Source organism: Stenella coeruleoalba (genome assembly GCF_951394435.1).
Source record: "Stenella coeruleoalba genome assembly, chromosome: 19".
NCBI classification, from domain to species: domain Eukaryota; kingdom Metazoa; phylum Chordata; class Mammalia; order Artiodactyla; family Delphinidae; genus Stenella; species Stenella coeruleoalba.
In genome coordinates this window covers 15,985,998-16,004,996 of record NC_137165.1, presented here as the reverse complement: position 1 = coordinate 16,004,996, position 18,999 = coordinate 15,985,998, and the positions used below count along the sequence as shown (strand labels likewise).

General features: G+C 57.1%; 1 protein-coding gene across 4 annotated transcripts in view; it reads right to left on the bottom strand.

The window, feature by feature from the left end:
- Positions 1 to 18,317, bottom strand: part of SEZ6 (seizure related 6 homolog) — a gene marked incomplete at both ends in the record, with an annotated part of 43,924 nt that extends 25,607 nt beyond the window's left edge. For all 4 annotated transcript variants that reach the window (XM_079903535.1, XM_079903536.1, XM_079903533.1 and 1 more), the window contains one exon: positions 18,263 to 18,317. In XM_079903535.1, coding sequence (XP_079759661.1) covers positions 18,263 to 18,317 — 55 coding nt within the window. The remainder of the gene's footprint in view (positions 1 to 18,262) is intronic.
- Between the last annotated feature and the right edge of the window lie 682 nt (positions 18,318 to 18,999).

Genomic DNA, 18,999 nt, shown 5'->3' with positions numbered 1-18,999 from the left:
TCACTAAAGGAGTCCATCTGTGCCTTGGCATTCTGTACCAGACACTGACAACACAGTGTCCAAACTAGATGCCCAGCCAGACCCATACCCGCTGGAGCAGACGGTCTGGCAGTGTCCCGTGTGTTTCATCTGAGTCAGGTGGAGGGTCCAGGGAGTGCCTCTGACATGCCAGCACGGGGCTATTCTCTTTGCCCAGCCCCCAGATGTCACACGGTCTTTGCCAGGTTACCTGAGAGTGATCATAGCATATGACAAGGAAGAAGAGCCTTTCTCATCACATAGACTGGAGCCTTAGGGTTCCAGTGTCCCCTTCCAGGGTTGCCCAAGAAGAGATGTAGCAGAGGCTCCCAGGGTAGGCACCTGCGGAAGTCTTCACTGGGAGAGGGAGTGCCTCTGTCTCAGGAAGGGACCGTAGCGGGCACAGCTCCTCCCGCTGGCTGCCAGGTGGGTGCTGGGCAATGGAGCAGAGTTAATGGGCACCTCCCGTCACTGTCGATTGCACTGATTGTGTTATCTGGGGGGACTGAGCACTTGGTTAAGTGGGATCGAGATAGCATATCAAACAAGCAAATTGATTCTACAATCCGCTGCCACGTGGTCCTGGAGGGCGCTACCCACTATCAGAGAGGGTAAGATAATCTCCGGGAGACAAGCCATTTCCAGGGAAAGGGCATCTCCAGACACCCTGGATGATTCTGATGGAATCCTGAGGCCCTGTGAGCCCCCTCCCCAGGTTCCTGGGGTTCTCTCTGCCTGGTCAGTCTCTACACCAAAGGTGTAGAGACTGACAAACGGGGAGTGTGATGCAGGGGAAGCAGCAGGAGGTGTCAGAGACCCAAATGCCCAGTCTCATCAGGCACCTTAATGTGTGCCAGACACTGAGTTGGGCCGTTCCCGTATCTTGGATTATCTAATTGACGCTACGAGTCTGTGAGGTGGGACTCTTATTCCCACATTACAGAAAAAGAACCTGAAGCTTAGAAAGGTAAGGTGAGGACTTGTCCAGTCACACAAAGGTGGATTTGAACCTATGTTGATCTGGTTCACAAAGCCCTAGTCTTTCCAGGACACTAGCTTGCCTCACAGGAGGAGGGGACTGGGGCTACCCAGCAGAGAGTCCTCTAGCCAGTTGAGGAAACTAAGGCCCAGAGAGAGGAATGGACTTGTCCACGGTCTTATGCAGGTTAGAAGTGGAGCTGAGGCCAGAGTTTCTGGCATCTGGGACCTGAGCTGAGGCTGAGCTGAGCTGGGCCCTCAGGAAGCCTTCTGGCTGGGACCCAGGGAGCCCCCGTTCTGTGTCCAAAGCACACCTGAGTCTGGGACTCAAACCAGAAGCCGAGGACACTGCTCCGCAGGGCGGGCATGCCAAGTCACACATACACTGGGGTGTAAATGTCAGCTCTGCCACTTAAAAGTCAAGTGAGCCTGGGCAAGTCACCTCTGTGTCCTCAGCTGTAAAACGGGCAGTTTGGAGAGGTTCTGTGAGAATCTTTTTGTTCTAAATAGCAGGGGTTTTTTGTTTGTTTGTTGTTGTTTTTTTTTTTTGGTGGCGGGGACTACAGAGGGAGAGGCCACACTCCGAGGGGGGCAGCCCCCTGCCAGGGCAGCACTGAGCAGGCCTTTAGGGTTGGGAGAAGCTGGCCCGGGTGAGGCCTCTCCTTTCTGGGCGACCATGTCCCCTGTTGTGTGGCAGTGTGTGTGACCTCGAGCATGTCAGCGTCCTCAGCTGTACAAGGAGGATAATACTGCATCGCGCTGCGCAAAGGGCAGCCGCCTCCGAGGCTGGCATGTATGTGGGGGACAGTGGCCCACAGCAAAACAGCCCCCCATGATCCCCACCTGTCCGGTGCCGGTGCCGAAACGCAGGAATGCACACCCTGGGCTGCTGCTCCCGCGGGGGCCGGGGGGCTGCGTCCTCCAGGTGGGCTGGGACTGGGAAACACCCTTCGGCTCCCACACCACCCTGTCGCCGTTCCTGCCGCGGAGCTTCCCGGCAGCCCCCAGCCCTGGTGGGCCCCGCTGCCGCCTCCTGGGCCCTCCCCCCGCATTAGCTCTCAAGCTATGCAAATAGACATCGGAGGGAGCCCTGTTTAAAGTATTTAGACGAAATGAAAAAAGGCTTTCATCGGCACTAATGAGCCATTCAGGATGCCTCCCCAGTGGATTCTCTCCCGCTCCGCCTCCCGGCCCGCGCCGCCCCCCTGTGGCCCCTCTTGGGATTGGAAGCCCCCTCCTCTTAGCCCCCGCCGGGGCCTCCCAGGGAAAGCCGCCTGACCTGCCCGCTCCTCCCCTGGGCCCAGCTGGATGAGGGTGGAGACAGGGGGCCGCGTGCTCCACCTGCACAGACTGGGATCTAGATGGGGCGCGGTGCTAGCTTCTGTTTAGGGAAAGCCACAACGACTGGGGACTCTTCTTCATAGCATCCAGCTGGGTAGGTGTTCTGTCCCTGTCTGAGAGTTGGGGAAACTGAGGCTCAGTGAGGCCCAGGACGTTGCCAAGGGTCACTGCCCCTGCGGGCTGAGGAGTTGGAATTGGTCTGTGTGGAGACAATGGCGGAGGGTGGTGGTCCCTGCCTGGGGCAAATGCTGCACCAGGCAACACACTCCAGATGCCACCTAAGGCCCAGGCGGGCTGTCTGCTTAGTGCTGTTGTGTCTGCAGATCTTTCTGCTCCAGACAGAAAGAAAAACCTCAGGTTCCAATCCCCAATCTATGTCTCACTAGCGGTGTGACTGGGCAGGGGGCTGCCCACTCGAGCCTTTGCTTCTCCAGCTGTGGAGTGGGGATCTCCTGGGTTTGGTGAGGGCCATCTAGAGACAGGCCCATCCTCCCAACGGCCAGCCCCACCCCGTCCTCTGCAAGGGCGGGGGGACCTGCTGGCCTTAGCGGCTGGCACAGGAAGGGGACCCCACAGTTCTCAGAAAGGTCAGGCTTGATCCCCAACTTGTGGTAGCACCAGCTTTCAGCTGAGGGGAGCATGACTGCAGGTGGGTACAGGGGGAACCTGGGGATACAGTGGGCAGGGAGCTACCCCTCAGGATTCTGGAGGTTGGGCTGGCCCAGCATAGGGAGAATGAGTATTCAATGGGATCCATTTATTATCCCATAAAAGCTAATGAGTTTATTCTGGAGGTTCTCTGGCCCCTTTCACGTTTTAATAGGGAATTAGTGAGGGCCTGGCCCCCGTGGACCCCCTTTATCCCAGAGCCCGAGGGAGGGAAGAGAGGCTCCTGGAGTAAGAGCACCTGGGCCCCCCAGAGCCAGAGCCTGGTCTCCACAGCGACGGTTCCACTGGGCCCAGGCCTACCTCCTGAATTGAGGGTCCCCAGCTGGAGGCTGGCAGGGCCACATAGGGCCCCTGAGGCCTGATTCCATGTTCTACTACTGAAATAATTACCCCACAGTATCCCTGTGTCTGAGGTAGGTCTGCTGCTGTCGACTACTTGTATTAACAGAAAAGGCAATGGAAGCCCTATACAACAGATGGGGAAACGGAAGCCTAGAGTGGGGGTGTGGCTTCTTCAGGACCCAAAAGGTATGGCAGAGGCAGGACGGACACGTTCTGCCTCCTGTGGTTTGCAGCCAGGCAGCTACCATTACTCAGTGCTAAGCATGCCCTCAGCAGTTTCACGCGTAATCAGTTATCCTCCCAAGAGACAGAGACACTGAGGCCCAGAATGGTTAAGTAAGTTGTGCGAGGTTGCACAGCCCATGCGTGGCAAGCCTGGGACTAGAACCCAGAGCTCAGCCGCTCCATAGCTCAGCTCAGTCTACTGCTCCCACTGGCCCTCAGCTGTACCTCTTGACTATCTCCCCACCAGCCTGGCCGTCACTATCCTAGGGCACTCTTGCTGGGAGCACTGCAGCTTGGGGTGATGGGGAAGGAGTCCTGGTGGTGTCTTGGAGGGCCAGTGGTTAGGGTGGGCAGTGGTTTGAGTGTGGCAGATACACTCAAAGGGAACTTCTCTGCCAGAACAGGTGCCTTCCGCCTTCTTCCCTATTGCTCACTACTTTGTCTCTTTAAACTTTCCCACCCTACCAGATCCAGCTCCAATCCCCACTTGGGACTGAGGGAGCCATCCCTGCCTGGCCCAGTGGGTGACAACAGCTCTCTCCTCTGATCTCCTGGGAGCACTTCTCGGTAGGCCCTCAGCACACGTACAGCTTTGTCCATGGCCAAGGATCTAGCAGAAGGCATCTCTCTTCCCGCATCTCTGCCCACAAATGCTGACCCCTGGTGCCAGGTACATTGAAGGTGGGCTCAGGGGACACACTCTCCAAGCCAGGATTCTGCCTGTCTGCACACTTGGAAGGCACCCTGCTCCCCCAAGTGCTTGGCCCTTGGCCAGGAGGAGTGGGCAGGGGAGGGCAGGGGTGGGCAGAGGTGTGTCCTGCAGGGAGAAGATGGGCAGCCAACCCTTGGCAGTGCCCCAGCACAGCCCCAACTGGCAACTGATGAAGAGTGTCTATCGGCACAAGCTGGTGGGCCCTGCAACCCCAGACTGCCCTCTCTTCCCCTGCCACTGACCATCCCCCATCTCACCCTCTTACTTCCCTCTCTTGGCCAACTCCTGGCAGTTCGGTTAAATCTGGAGTACAAATGCGAATGGGGGCATCTCCTCCTGGCTGGGACCTAGGCAAGGAAGCGGCTGCTCCCCAGAATCTGAGCCCTTGTAGCCTCTGTGTGCATTTCATCCCTCCCTCATTTACCCAGGAAGAAACAGAATCCAGAGAGGTTTCCCAGGTCACACAGTAAACTTGGGGCAGGGCTAGAACTCAAGATTTTGGGGCTCAAAGAGCATCTGGCCCAACTGTTCTGAAGAGTGAACCCTCCAATACTTTTGGGGCTGTCTGCCATCTGTGGGCATGCCTCCAGCGACAGAGAGCATGCTGCTTCCTGAGCTGCCAGGAACAGCTACCTCCCCCATTGTACTAGGTTGGGGGTGGGCGGGTAACCCTGGGCTTCGGCATCTCCAGCGTTGGGGTCTTCTTGCCGATGGAGGGAGTAATGGGGGTAGAGCAGGCAACACCCAGGTGTCAGCCCACCTGTTCTGGTCCCGCCCCTAACAGGCTAATTGGTCCCCCTGCACAAATCACTTCCCCATCCCGAACCTTCATTTCCCCATCAGTAAAATGGAAAAAGTATCACATTCCAGGATCTGGTGAGCCACAAAGGGCTCTGTGAAAAAAATACTGAACGCCACTGTTTACTGAGAATTTACCATACACCTAGCACCATTCTAAGGTGCTTTACCAGAATTAACTCATTTATCCCCCCACAATAACTCTGAGATATGAACTTTTATAGGTGAAGAAACTGGGACCCAGGGAAGGGCAGTTCCCAAGTTACCAGTTTGGATGTGTCAGATTCAAACGCAAAGGCCATGCAGCCCTAGTGCAGTGCTGTCTCATAGAACGTTTCATGATGATGGAAATGTTTTATGTCTGCACGTCTGTCATGGTAGTCAGTAGCCATACATGGCTAGTAAGCCCTTGAAATGTGGCTGGTGAGACCAAGACACCGAATTTTAAATTTGATTTCATGTTCATGAATTTACATTTAAATCGTCACATGTAGTTGGTGGCTACCATGATGGAAAGCGCAGCTCCAAAACCCGACCTCTAGACCCAGAAGTATTCACCGCTCAGAAGGGAAGAGCCTAGAGTGGGAGGGGGTCCTGGAGAAGATTAAGATGGGCTGACAGGGTACTTCCCTGGTGGCGCAGTGGTTAAGACTCCGCCTGCCAATGCAGGGGACGCAGGTTCGAGCCCTGGTCCAGGAAAATCCCACATGCCGCGGAGCAACTAAGCCCATGTGCCACAACTACTGAGCCTCTGCTCTAGAGCCCGCGAGCCACAACTACTGAGCCCATGTACCACAACTACTGAAGCCTGCATGCTCTAGGGCCTGTGCTCCACAGCAAAGAGAAACCACTGCAATGAGAAGCCTGAGCACTGCAACAAAGCATGGCTCCTGCTCGCCACAACTAGAGAAAGCCTGAGTGCAGCAGCGAAGACCCAACGCAGCCAAAAATAAGTAAATAAATAAGTAAATAAATTTATTAAAAAAAAAAAAAGATGGGCTGACAGTGTCTACTCCCTTCCTTTGGGCCTGGGAAAACTGGGGCCTGGGGTTGGGCAGGGAGAGGTGACAAGGAGCCCTGGGACTTCTTTAGGTTTTTCATAAAGGCCTCGGGAGAGCTGAGCCTGTCAGCCACTCACTCCTCAGGGAGGACTGGTGCCACCCACCCACAATGTTTTCTTCCCAACCTGGGCTGAGCACTGATGTTCGGAGGGGTGGGGTGTTCAATGGGCAATTTGGGGACCTCAGGCAGAGCTGGTATAGGAGGACGTTATGGATGGAGGGCAGCCAGGAATCCCTGGCCTCTGGCTATTTGGCCCAGGACGGGGCCAGGGTGTGTGAACGCTCCATGACAATGCCTGCTGTGCTCAGCTCACCTGCCCCTACCTCCCTGCCCAGCCAGGCACACAGGGGCAGGGAGCCTGGCCTGGCCAGCACCCCAGGGCTCCTGGGCAGCCCCAGAGTAGCTGCCTGGTCTTGGGACCAGGGGAAGGCATCATATTTACTGAGCACCCTCCATGGGTCAGGCAGGACTTCCTAGGGGGCTGTCTTCCACCCAGAGCAGCGCCTTTTATGCCTGGAATCAATATTTTACACTTTGTATGTGAAGGAACTGAGGCTGAGAGGCAAAGTGAATCATCCTAGTTCATACAGGAGGAAAGTGGCAGATAAGGGGTCTGAACTGGGTTTGCCTGTTCCACAGCCTGGGCTCAAGTTTCTACTGCAGAGTTACTGCTTCATATGAGCATGTGTGGGCCTGTAAATATGTGGGCCCGTGTGTATACGTGAGCGTGTGCATGTGCCTGCATGTGTGTTTGTGTGTGTGTGTGTGTGTGTAGTTCCAAACACACAAGGACCAAAAGTCATTACCCTGTGTTCTCGACCATGGACGCCACACCCTGGAACCTGGATTCAGGGTCCTCAAGCCTGGAAAGGCCCAACCTCCCAGAAGGGATGCACTTCTCCCCAAGGCGGCTGCTGTGCTGCCTCCTTTTCACCCTGCACCCTTCTTGGACCCTGACTTGACCCTTCCCAGGGCCATGTGGCCTGGACAGCCCCTTAGGCTCTGGGTGTGTGGGGAGAGAGGGGACAGGGCTCTGGGCGGCTGCCCTCTCCTCCCCACTGCCCCTTCTCTCCTGTGAGGCTGTGGCCAGGGGCCCAGGGTAGAGGGAGCGCTAACTGCCACGTTCTCCGCTTTCCAATTTAAAATCTAATATGGTCTCGCCACTGCAGAGCTGGGGGCTGGAGAGGTGATTAATGAGGCCTCTGCTACAGCGTCGCCTGCTGTGCACTACACCTTCCCCTGCGGCCCTGAGTTCCCCGCTCCTGCCTGCCTGCTGGCCCTGGGACCCCTAGCCCTGCCTGCCAGCAGTTCCTGGTGCTGGACAGGTGGCACAGGAGCTGGGGGCCTGGAGTGGGGCGTTGGGAGAGAAAAGGGGCTGGCCTTGGACGTGGGGGCAGCAGGACTGACGCCCACCCCTGGGGCAGGCTGGAAGGAGAGGAACAACCTGGACCCTCTTTGGCCTTACCTCCCTCACCAGCTGGTACCTAACCATTCTGCTAACTCCTCGTGATAATGCCAGCTGGCAGGAGTGTGGCCAGGGCAGAGGAGGGATGTGGCCCTGGGCTGGGTGCTCAGGTCAGCCCTCCCCCAGCACCGCCACCTCAGCAGCAGCAGGGATCATATTTCTCTGAATGGAAAACCTTGGAAATGTCAGCTGGGCTGAGGAAGGCTGTGAAGGCCTTCTCCCTGGAGCTAGTACCAGGGCTGGCTCAGCCCAGCCCAGAGGTGAAGCTGGGGGACAGGGGTTGGTCTAGGGAGGAGGAGGAATGGCCATCCCCTCCATCCTCTGCCCCCTGCCCAATTCCAGGGGAGTTGGGAGGAGGAGGAGAGTCCTGCGGAGGAGAGTCCCTCCTAGCCACTGAGCCCAGCAAGGTACCAGGGTACCAAGGTACCAGCATCTTTGGGCTGTTTCTCCCTCCCCCCACCAATCCCCCCTGTAGTTCAAAAGCTGGCATTACTGAGGTTACTCCCAGTGCCTGTGTTCACCTCTGAGCTGGATGGCCGGCCCGGTAGCCCCAAGATTCTGTGGCCTTTGGTCAGAGGAAGAGGCTCACTCTACGTACCAGGGCCAAAGTGACCTTGTGACCTTTGCCCTGTGGCTACTTTTGTCAGCTACATCTGGGAAGAGATGGATTGAGGGATTTGGCTGCGCCTAGACCCCCAGTTGCCCTGATCCTTAATGCTGAGGTCGGCTCTCTCTCCCCTGGGGGTCACTAGAGTGTCTGACCTTAGCTGTGAAAGCTGAGAAGACTGGTGAGGCCTTGTCAGAGCCCTGTCTCCAGCATGGAGGTAGCTTTGCCATGGACAGGCTGTGTGACCTTGGGCTTCTCTTGCCCTCTCTGGGCCTGTCTGGCTTTTCATATAGTACTTGGTTCCTGGCTTTTTAGGTTCTTCGGGTGAGTGGGGTGGAGAGTCACAGCCCCTCTACTATCAGTGCCCAACTGCAGGGGTCGACGGAGCCTCACAGTGGGCAGTGGTACAAGTGGAGGGGGCCTGGCAGGGCAGGGGACTGTGCTCTGTTGACTTGCCACTTTCCTTCTGAATGTCACTGGACCCCATACACCTCATCTCCAGTACCTGAAGTCCCTGTGTGTGTGTGGGTAGCCTCATCCAGGTATACTCCCTCCCGTCTCCCTCACACTTTGAACTCCATTCTGTCTCTCCAGCTTCTATGGGGGAGATGCAGGAGGTCCTGCCTTACTTCCAAATGGCCTGTGGAAGAATCACTGGAGGCCTGGGATCTGCCTTTAGAGGTTTGGAGGGGGCGGGGGAGGGTAGCCTGGGACCTTCTCCTAGCCCCAGGCAGGTGGCATGGGGCCTAAGCTGCCCCAGGGCATGGGCCCTGCACCTGTGGACAATCCCAGACTCCCCTTGTTTCTATGGCCTGTGGGACTGAGGGGAAAGGGCCTTACCAGCCCAGCACCCCAGCCTGTGAGGCTTCCGAGGCTCAGCTTGTCCTCCCCACTTCCCCAGCAAGCCTGAGTGGGGGAGGGGAGGGGTGCAGAGCAGCTAAAAATAGCAGCAGCAGCTCAAGTCTCCTTGAGGGGTCAGTGGAGCCCAAGATTGGGGAGGAAGAGAGTGGAACAGGCTCTGGGGAGGGGAGAGACCAGACTGAACTGGGACCTGCTGTGCCTACACCCAGGGCCACAGTCCCAGGGTATAGGGACAGAAGGGTACAGATATGCAGGGACATGTGGACACAGACACCCAGGGGTAGATGGACAAGCCAGGCAGAGATATATACAGACATGGCTACCTGCGTATCTGGGGCTTCTTCTCCCCCAGACCCCCTGGGAACACCAGATGGACCCAGCTGTGCAGCCCCCAATCCCTCAGTCTTCTCTCTTGACTCAACCTTGCTCTGACTTCCAAGGACCCTGCCAGACAGGGTGTGTGTACACCTTGAGTAGAGAAGGCTAAGTCCTCCCTCTGTGTCCCCGTCAGTCTCCTCTGCTCGAGGCCCAGGGCAGGGAAGGACCAGGGAGCGCCAGAGGTAGTATCAGGGATACAGGTGCAACAGAGACTAGGCTGAGGGCACCACCCCAGCCTGAGCGGCAGGCTTCTTCCTAGCCTGGGCTGGCAGGCAGGGTGGGGGGATGAGAGAGAGACGGCTGGACCCAGAAGAGCAAGGCTAGGGCTCTGTCAGGAGGTGGAAAGAATGGAGTGGGCGGTGAAGGAAGGTGGACCAGGGGAGGCTGGATAAGCAAATGCACCAATGACCTCTCTCAGGCATGCCTTGTTTGGTCCCACCTTTACACCTTTGCCTGGAGATGCCAGGGGCTCTTCCGTCCTCAAAAGAAGGTGACTCCCTCTCCCCCATTTCCTCTAACCAGCCAGAAGATAGGACCTCACAACAAGAGGGAGGCTGCCAGCTGCCAGACCAGATGTTTCCAATCACTAGCACATCCCCTTGCTGGATATAAATGATATCTAAGAATGTCCATCAGAGCAGCAAGCCAGGGTGAAAGCCCTTAGAAGCACTCTAATCCCAGCCTTCATCCCTCTACACTGCTAGTCTCAGCTTCCTAGTCAGACCTGGGCCAGCTGGCACTCACTGCCCGCCCCTGCCTTGGGAGTCCAGCACTGGGCTCCTCCGGCTTCTGACCCAGCCCCTTCAGTGACGACCTGAAAACCAGCCCCTCCTGGTGCTGGACAGCTCTGGCTACACGAGGACCCTCCTCTTAAGCGGGGCTTCCAGTTTCTTCCCTGTCACCACCCCTTCTGATTTTCTTTGATTTTGGATGCTGTTTTTTGAAAGAGGTGGGACAGATGCCATGAATTCCCAAGGAAACTGAGGCACAGGAAGGTGACATGATTTGCCCAAGGTCACCCAGCCAGTAAGAGGCAGTATCAGGTTTAAACTCTGGGAGTCCTGGTGCCCTGACCAGCATTCTTCTAATCATGTTCTTCCTTTGGGGCTGCCCCCTCCTCCCGGAGGCACAACTTGGCTCTCCAGACTGCATGATATCCCCCCCTCACAGGCTTTGGGGCTCCCTAGGCACCTGCTGGCTGGTGGGACCCAGGCCAGACACTCAGCAGGTGGCTGCCTGGGGCACAAAGGAGCTGGTGCTCAGCTGCTGGGCTGGGAGGGAGAGAGGGAGAAGCTATGGGGGTGGGAATGGGGGAGGGATCGGGGCTGAGAGTGGGAGGGGCAGGGTCTGCTTCTGTGCCTTTTATAAGGAGCGAGAATGCAAAGGGGGTAAAACAGCATGCAAATGAGCATCTGTTGGGGGTTGCTCTGTGGTTCAGGCATTTTTCACAGGGGCCCTGCAGTTCTGCCCTTGCAGCACATGACCAGCTGGAAGGAGAGTCCTGAGGGTAGAGAGACGAGCCCATGGGGAGGGAAGGAGTGGGGGACTGAGGGAGATGCTGAGGTTAATGGGTGCAGGATTCCGGCTGGGCCCCTGGGGACTGCACTGGGGGAGGGGAGAGACCCACAGCTTGGATTCTCCAGCACATGTGGTTTGGTGGCAGGAGGGGCCCTGCACCTGCTCTGCCTTCTTGGGAGGTTAGAGAGACACTCAGACCCAGCAAAGATGGAAGGAGTTGTGATGGGGGGTACCAAGCAAGGCCTGGCCTAGGGATCCCAGAGGCTCACTGGGCCCTCAAAGACCCCAAAGATGAACTCTCTTGCTACAGAAGAGAAACTGAGGCTCAGAGCAGTCCCTGGCCAGGAATCTCTTGTCCTTTTGAAGGTGAGTGGTTGGATGCTGTTGAGTATCTTGTCTGTATCGCATTTAATTAAAATCAGAGGGTCTGTAGTCTAGCTGGGGAGGCAGTCACAGCTGAGTTTATTAAGAAGGCAGCTCCCCCTCCAAAATGAGTTCCTTAAGGGCAGGGATTATGTTGCATTTCTGCCTATTAAAGCACCTGATAGGTGCTCAATAGAGGGTTGTTGAACGGAAAAGGGATGGGTGGATGAAGGATGGATGGATGGGCTAAGTTCCTGATGGGTGGTAGTGTTGAGAGAAGAGAGAGAGCCCTCTGGGCTGGATGATCAGGAAAAGAGGGGGTAGTCGAACTGAAATAAACAGAAGGACCCAGGGATAGCATTCCAGGTATGGAAAAATGGCTGAGCAAAAATGTAGAGGTTGGACTGAACAAGGCATGCACAGGGTCCAGGGTTCACCCTAGCACCCTCACCCAGTCTCTCCGTTGCCCACCTTCCCACACACTCAGTTCCTTCTCATCTCCTGGCAGAGCCCCTTGTCCCTGCTGAGCCCAGCCAGCACCCCTCACCCCCGCCCCTTTCCACCAGCCTGTCTGCCGGCAAGGCTGCACTCTGCAGCCTGAGACCCCGGATTGTTGTTGGAGAAGCAGCAGGTTTGTTTACTCCAGAGCCCGCCTGAGAAATCTCAACAATCAATGGCCAACAGCACTGCCGGTGCTGCGGCATCGATCCTCCCCTCCCAGGGCAGGCAGCTGCGTGGCAGGTAGGCAGGTGGAGGGAAGCTGTGGTAGGCTTGGTTCCCAGTCCTGTCCAAGATCTGAGCTTCAGGCAAGCTTGGGCCTTCCTGCCTGGGGGCTGGGCCTCAGCGGGGGTGGGGGTAGGGGTGGGGGTAGGTGGGGCAGCCCAGATGCAGGAGAGGAGTGACTCGTATTCTCATTCACCAAGGCTCCTAAAAGATGGGAGAATAAGACTTACCCAAGGTCACTGGCCTCTGGGCCAACACTTCAGGGTTCATTTGACTCCCAGTCCTGTGCTCTATACTGGCCTCCAAGTGCCAGAAAAGATGTTTTTTTCCTCTGCCCCTACGGACTGAGCAAGATAAAATGTCCCTAATCTACATCAGTAAGGACTGAGGGTAGACATCAGGAAGATAAACCACTGTCATCATTAGAAACATGCTAGAAGAAAGTCAGGAGCCATTTATGTCTTGGGACTGTCTGACAACATGGGCTTGAACTTGGCATTCTATAAAATGCAGATAATAGCTTCTATCTCATAGAGATGATATGAGGACTAAATGTATATAAAGCAGTACAGTGCCTGGCACGTAGCTGGTATCTGATAAATGTTTGCTATTATTGTTGCTGCTATTATTATTATTATAAGGATATTGATACTCTTCTGGGTTCCCATCTGCTTGTACTGAAGCTCTGCCTTAGGGTGGGGGAGTAGACACAGTGCTGGCTGCAGCCAGGTTTTGCAAAATGGGCAGGCACTTTGGAGTAGTCTTATTACTGATTGGCTTTAAGCCCAGGGTAAGTGACTTAATCTCTCGGAAGCTCAGTTTTCCTATCTGTAAAGTGGGGATAACTAGTCTCTTGTATTAAAATAGAAAAGGCTTAAAAATGAAAGACTTGGCCCCTGAAGGTTCTGAGCCAGGCCTCATACCTCAATAACATGTTTGTGAAATGATGAATGAATGTACCCCAGGGGATGGATACACCGCAGGGGCCACTTTTTCGGAGCTGTGGAAGGTTCCTGGACATGAACTGTGGTGGTCCTGGATGACTCCTCTACCCCCACCTTTTCATTCAAGGGCATGACAGGCTCAGAGCTGCTCCCAAGGTTTCATATTGGTCCTTCCAAGCTCTGTGAGGGTGTCTGAAGCTGAGATGGATGAGGAGGTGATAAAGACAGAAGACATGGGGCTACCCCTCCCTTGTCTCAGTCCTTAAGTTCATGCAGGGCACCCCCTCCCAGCCAGCAGAAGTGGTGGGTACATGCTGTGGGAGCGAGTCAAGAAGCCTAGGCTCTGGGCTTAACTCTGCCGCTGCCTACCTGCACAGCTCATGAATTTATTCAACGTGTATTTAATGCATGCCATGTGCTAGGCTCTGTGCCACTGGGGACCCAAGCAGTGGTGGCACTAGGGCAGCAGGAGAGAGGCTTTAGTCCTCTCAGAATGGCCATCAGCACCCCACCCCCAAGCCACCTCAGGCTGACAGCGTGACAGCTTAATTTGTGGAAGGGAAAAACTAAGTAAAGGCTATAATTTACAGTTGGGATAATTGGCCAACCGTTAGGAGAGGGAAAAATCCTAACATACAATCTATGTAAAAATAGTGTGCTTGCTACGCAAACTCAGCTTCAAGACACAGTCCCAGCTGCCATGCACCCAGCTCTCCTTTCTAAACAGGCAGCTGACCCTAAACTTCTTCCAGAGAGGAATTCTAGAACGGCCCTGAAATGGAGGGGCGGAGCAAAACAGATTTGGTACCCTTGTTTTTGAGTTCCGTCTTGCTCTTGGAAAGGAGCATCAGGCAATCAGGCGCTCGCGTTCCAACAAGATGCGTAACCTGATGGGGGAAAGCCAGGGGATGGTGGGAGCACGGAAGAATCCCCTGACCCAGGCTGGAGGTCAGGTGAGGCTTCCCCTGAGAAACCATATAGTAGATGTCCTATAAATATGTGCAGAAGAATTGCATGAAGGGCCAACTAAGCTGGGACCTGAAGCATGAGATGGAGTGAGCCAGGTTGGCCCAGGAGGGGAAAAGAATTTCAGGCAGGAGGAACAGCAAGAGACCAGAAGCTGTTGAAAACATGGATAGTTTGGGGAACTGATTGGCCTGGCTGGGCAAATTGGCTTCCTGCCGGAATTACTGTGAAAGGGGCCTTGGAGACCTCCTAGTACCTGCTCCCCACCTCCCAGCTGCTGACTAGGGCTGGTAGCATTGTCTCCTCAACACCAACCCCCCCGCCCCCAAGCCTCTAACATACACAGCCTGGCTCTTCCTCCCTGAGAGGAGGCCAGTAAGCTGGAGACCCAGAAATCGGCATGACTTGACAGCCTTTGGAGGCCCTAATGTGCTTCCAGGCTTGGCAACCACCAGTTTGGTGCACCCTTAAACTTGAACGCTCCAGGAGGTGGAGACCCACAGAGGACAGAGACATGCCTGAGGACAGACAGGTAGCCTGAGGCTCTTAACCATCCGAAGTGAGAGGTCGCTTCACTAAAGTAATCCTTACCTATACGCCCTTTTCCACAGCCTCTTTCTTATTTGGGGGTTGGGGTACCCAGCTCTGACAGCTCTGCCCAGGTTGGGGCACAGCATCCCTGAACTGAGCCCAGCCTGGCAAACGGGGCCTGAAAAGGCTTGGAGAGTTGGGGACAAAGAGGGTGGAGGAGGCTGGCACGCTTGGGCACCTAGGGCTGGGTGGAGGGAGGGGCTAAGGAAGGAGGTTTGTTGACATGCCCCCCACCATTCAGGCAGCCATGGTGGGAGGGGCACAGAAGCTCTAATTAAGCCCAGTTTCTAATTAAACCCAGCCCCTGTGTCTCCTCAATCCCCATTAGCGCCCCATGGTGTCTCCAAGGCATTTTAAGCTGCCACCCTGCTGAGGAGGCTGGGACCGCTGCCAGGGCCTGCCTAGCCTGATGAGCTTAGGCCCGTGAGGGGCAAAAAGCCAACCCAGACTTCCCCTCCAGTCCGTGGCAGTTTCTGGGTCCTCCAGTCTCCTCAGAAAGCCAGGGGAGCCTCCTGCCCGCCATGTCAACCTCTGGGGCTCTGAGTGCAATCTAGACTGTCTCCCACTGAGGCTTGTGCCCAGCACTCCCTTCCTTACCCCAAAGTGCCAGGTTGGGCAACAGGGAGAAGGGCTTGGTGCTAGTTTTGGCTGTAGCCCCCAGACTCAGGAATATTCGATCAGACTCTAGCACCTACCACAGAGTCTGCAGGAAACGGCAATTACCATTTTATGTTAAGGCAGCCCTGGTTTGTTAACTCTTTCAGCACTAGGGCTCCTGGAGGCCAAGCCTTCCTCCTCTTCTTGCCTCCCAGACACCGTCCCCCAGTTCTTGGCACAGAGAGCAACCCCTACTTGCTGTCCCCTCCCTCACTCTTCCCACCACATACTCCATCAGAGTTCAGAGAGGGAGAGCATCAGGTCCAAGGTCACACAGCCAGTGGAGGCAGCCTCTACCTCTGGAGACCCAAACCCCACCCCAGTTTCTGCTGCTTCCACCTTCATAATCTCCCCAGGCCACATTCACACATGCAGAGTTTAATTAACTTTATTGATATTCAGAAATTAGGAGAATGACTAAAGGTAATTGCTCATTAAAAATCATTAAACTGACACAGCAGGCTCAAGCACACGCCGCCCCTCCCAAACCGCTTTCCTCTCCCCTTGTGGCAGGATCGCTGGGTACCAACTGTGGGTTGAGAGGACCACCGGTGGCTCATGGCGCCCCTCAAGCCTCAGGCCGATCGTGCCCCCGTAGCTGCAGAGGGAATAGGGGACTGAACCCATGGGTTTGAGCCTGGCCCAGCACGATCTCGCCCTGCCCCTGAGGTCTCCACCTATGCCGCCTCCTGCCACTTCTGGGCTGCTTCCGGCTGCATCCAAGCCTGTGTCTCTCTGCCAAAATGTGAGGAAAGCTGAGGCTCCCCTCTCGAGGCCACGAGGCAGAGGGATGCACCACCCAGCCACAAAGGCTCATAGGCCGAGGTCTTTACTGCTCCGGGCCCGCCTTCTCATTGCTGAAGCCCCCAGGAGCCCTGAGATGGCCAAATGCATTGCCTGCCAGTGAGACCACTCAGTACCCAAACGACTGGGACCTTGCAGCCCCGCTGGGAGGAAGGGGTGTGCCAGGGCTGGCCCAGGTCCAGGCTTTCTCCCCTCAGGCCTGGCATTGCCAGGCTCCTTCCTCTTCTCCCTTGGGGAGTGAAAATAAAGATCTTTCCAAGCAGGCAGACCCCTATCCCACACACCCCTTGGGGGAGAGGTCTCGTGGGCATTGGGGAGGTCCGGATGGTCAGGGAGGGACACTGGCTGGACACACACAGACTCTCTGCCACAGAGTGAACAGATTCTTCTCAGCGCTCACACCCACAAGCCTAGCGAGGCTCCCCAGACTCCCGGCCACACCAGCCATCCTCCTGGAGACCCGCAGTCTCACTCCAGCCCTGCAGGGAGCTTTCTGGCAGAGGCTGCACCGCACACTGGTGGCCTTACACACTCCTCACACCACTCACTGCTGAGCCCTCATGCAACATCCAGACCTTCTGAAGCCCAGACACACTCGGACCCACTACTCCGGACACTCTGGGCCCTGATTACGTTCACACACAGACCCACACACCCACCCAGGAGATTTCGGACCACAGGCCAGGAGGCACACACAGGCCCTGCACCCCAAGGGAGCTGTCCAGCACAAGGACATGGCCCAATCACAAGAAATGCCCCGGGCTCCCAGGGACATTTTCGGACAGCTGGGCCAGGATGCGAGCTTCTCCTCCCCCCTCTCCCTGCCCTGGCCCTGTAGGGCGTTCAGGACTCTTTCCCTCTTCCCCAGCGGGAACACATGGCACTGAGTTCCTGGAGCCACAAAAGAACCCGGTCTGGGCAGCCAGGGAGCAGAGTGAGCACACCTGGCTGCGTGTGACTGGAGCCAGAGGCTCAGAGAGGGGCTTCCACGTCTCTGGGGACGCAGAGCGAAGAAAACCGTGGCCCAGGGGCCCAACCTGGCCCCGGCCCCACCGCCCTGAGCTCCAACGAGGCCTGGAAAGATGGAGCGAAGAGGTTAGAAACTCCCACCTTCTCCCCCCTCCACATCATGCCCTACGAACCATACTCCTAGGGATGGCGGGTCCCAACGCCAAGCAAGGTTTCGGCAATCACACCAGTCACTGGCTGCAGTGGAAGAAAGACGTGGGTGTCCGTAGTTTTGAGAGCGTTTGTTTGAGCCAGGGCAGGTCCCGCCGAGAGTTGGAAACCTTCCTTCCCCGAGGCACAGAACCCCCATCCTCTCCCTAACATTCCCTCGCTGCACACTCCATGGCCAAGCTTCTCTCGACCCGGGACCGATGAAGTTGGAAATCTGACCGCAAGCGGGGGACCGAGGACCGCAGGGTGAGGTACCAGTCCTCCTGCGAAGAGTCTGCGGCCATGGGGTGGGGAGGGGCCGAGCAGGACGGCAGGCAGGGAGGTAGGAAGAGCTCGGGGCGTGTGCAAGAATGGAGGGTGCAAGGAAAGGACTCCGGGGAGGACAGAGTCTTTATCTCAGGACCTCAGTTGTTGCAGCCCAGGGCAGAGTGAGGAGCCTGATAGGGGTCCCCGGACCCCCCGAGTTTCTCCCTGGAATTGTACTCTAAATCCCGACTCCCGCGTGGCAGCGCCAAGGCGGAGAGAGGTGAGCGAAGTCCCGAATCCGGGTCCGGCCGCCATCCAGCCCCGTCCCTCCGCAGTGAGAGGCCCCGGAACGGGTGGCAAAGTCGAACGAAGTTTGGCGGGCGACAACGGAGGCGGGACCTTGGGCCGCCAACGGGACCGTCCCGACTCACCGCCCTGTGCTCTGCCCCCCGGCACGCGCCCCAGAGCTCCCAGACGCCTGGAGTGTGGAGAGGTAGCGAGCGGATGAACGCGTGAGTGTATGTGGGAAGTGGGTGGCGTGATGAATTGCCGCTGAAAAATCCCATTAGATCCGGAGAGATGATTAAAGGCGAGGTCTCGGCCGGGTGCGAATGGCGGGAGCAGCGGCAGCTTCCCGCCCGCGGAGCCCGTGCCCCGCCCGGCTCGGCCGGCGCGGGGCGCAGCGCAGCCGGCGGAGCGCGGTGCCTGGGCTGGGCAGCCAGATGCGCGGAGCTCAGCGCGGGGATGGTCCTCTCTTCCCACCCCCGGGACCCTGCTCCTGCCCAGTCCTGCCGCCGGACGCCGGGTTCCCTTACCGTGAGCCAGGAGCGCCAGCAGCGAGGGCAGGAGCAGCAGGTCTGCCGGGCGCATAGTGCCGGTAGCGGCCGCGCCCCAGGTCGGGGCCGCGATGGGAGGGCTGGGAGCTCGGCGGGGCTTGGGTGCGGGTCCTGCCGGGGAGAGGGAGCGTGGCCGCAGCCGCCGCCGGCGCCTGACAGAATCAGCACCACGGCCAGCGCCTGGCGTCGGCGCCGGGGATCGCCGCGCCGGCTGGGGGCGGGGGCGCGGGAGGAGCGGCTTACCGTAAAGTCTCAAGCAAAGGCGCAGAAGACCCGGCGGCGGGAGCACAGGCTCCCGCGCCGCCGCCAGCTCAAGGGAAGGACTTCCCTGCTAATGTGGGCACACGGCCCCCGCCCTTCCGCGCTGCCCACGCCCAGCCAAGCCTGCTGCCCTCTCCCCCATTAGCAGCCTGCTGAGGAGGTGGGGTTCTAACCCGATTCTCCGTGAGAGAGCCACCCTCTCACCATCTCTCCCCACCCCATCCTGGTACCTGAAGGCGCCAAGGGTGACCTGGGAAGAAGTCCGCGAGTGAGGCAGCTGGCGAGGTCCGCGTGCCCTTGGGGCAGCTTCGTCCTGGGCCTATAATGAAGATGGCTTTTGAGCGTACAAAGGACAATAATTTATTACTTTGTGTTCAATAAATGCCAGGGCTCCAGGCAGCTGCAGCAGCAGCAAACTGTGCTCACAGAAAAGCTTAATTATTCTGATATTATAG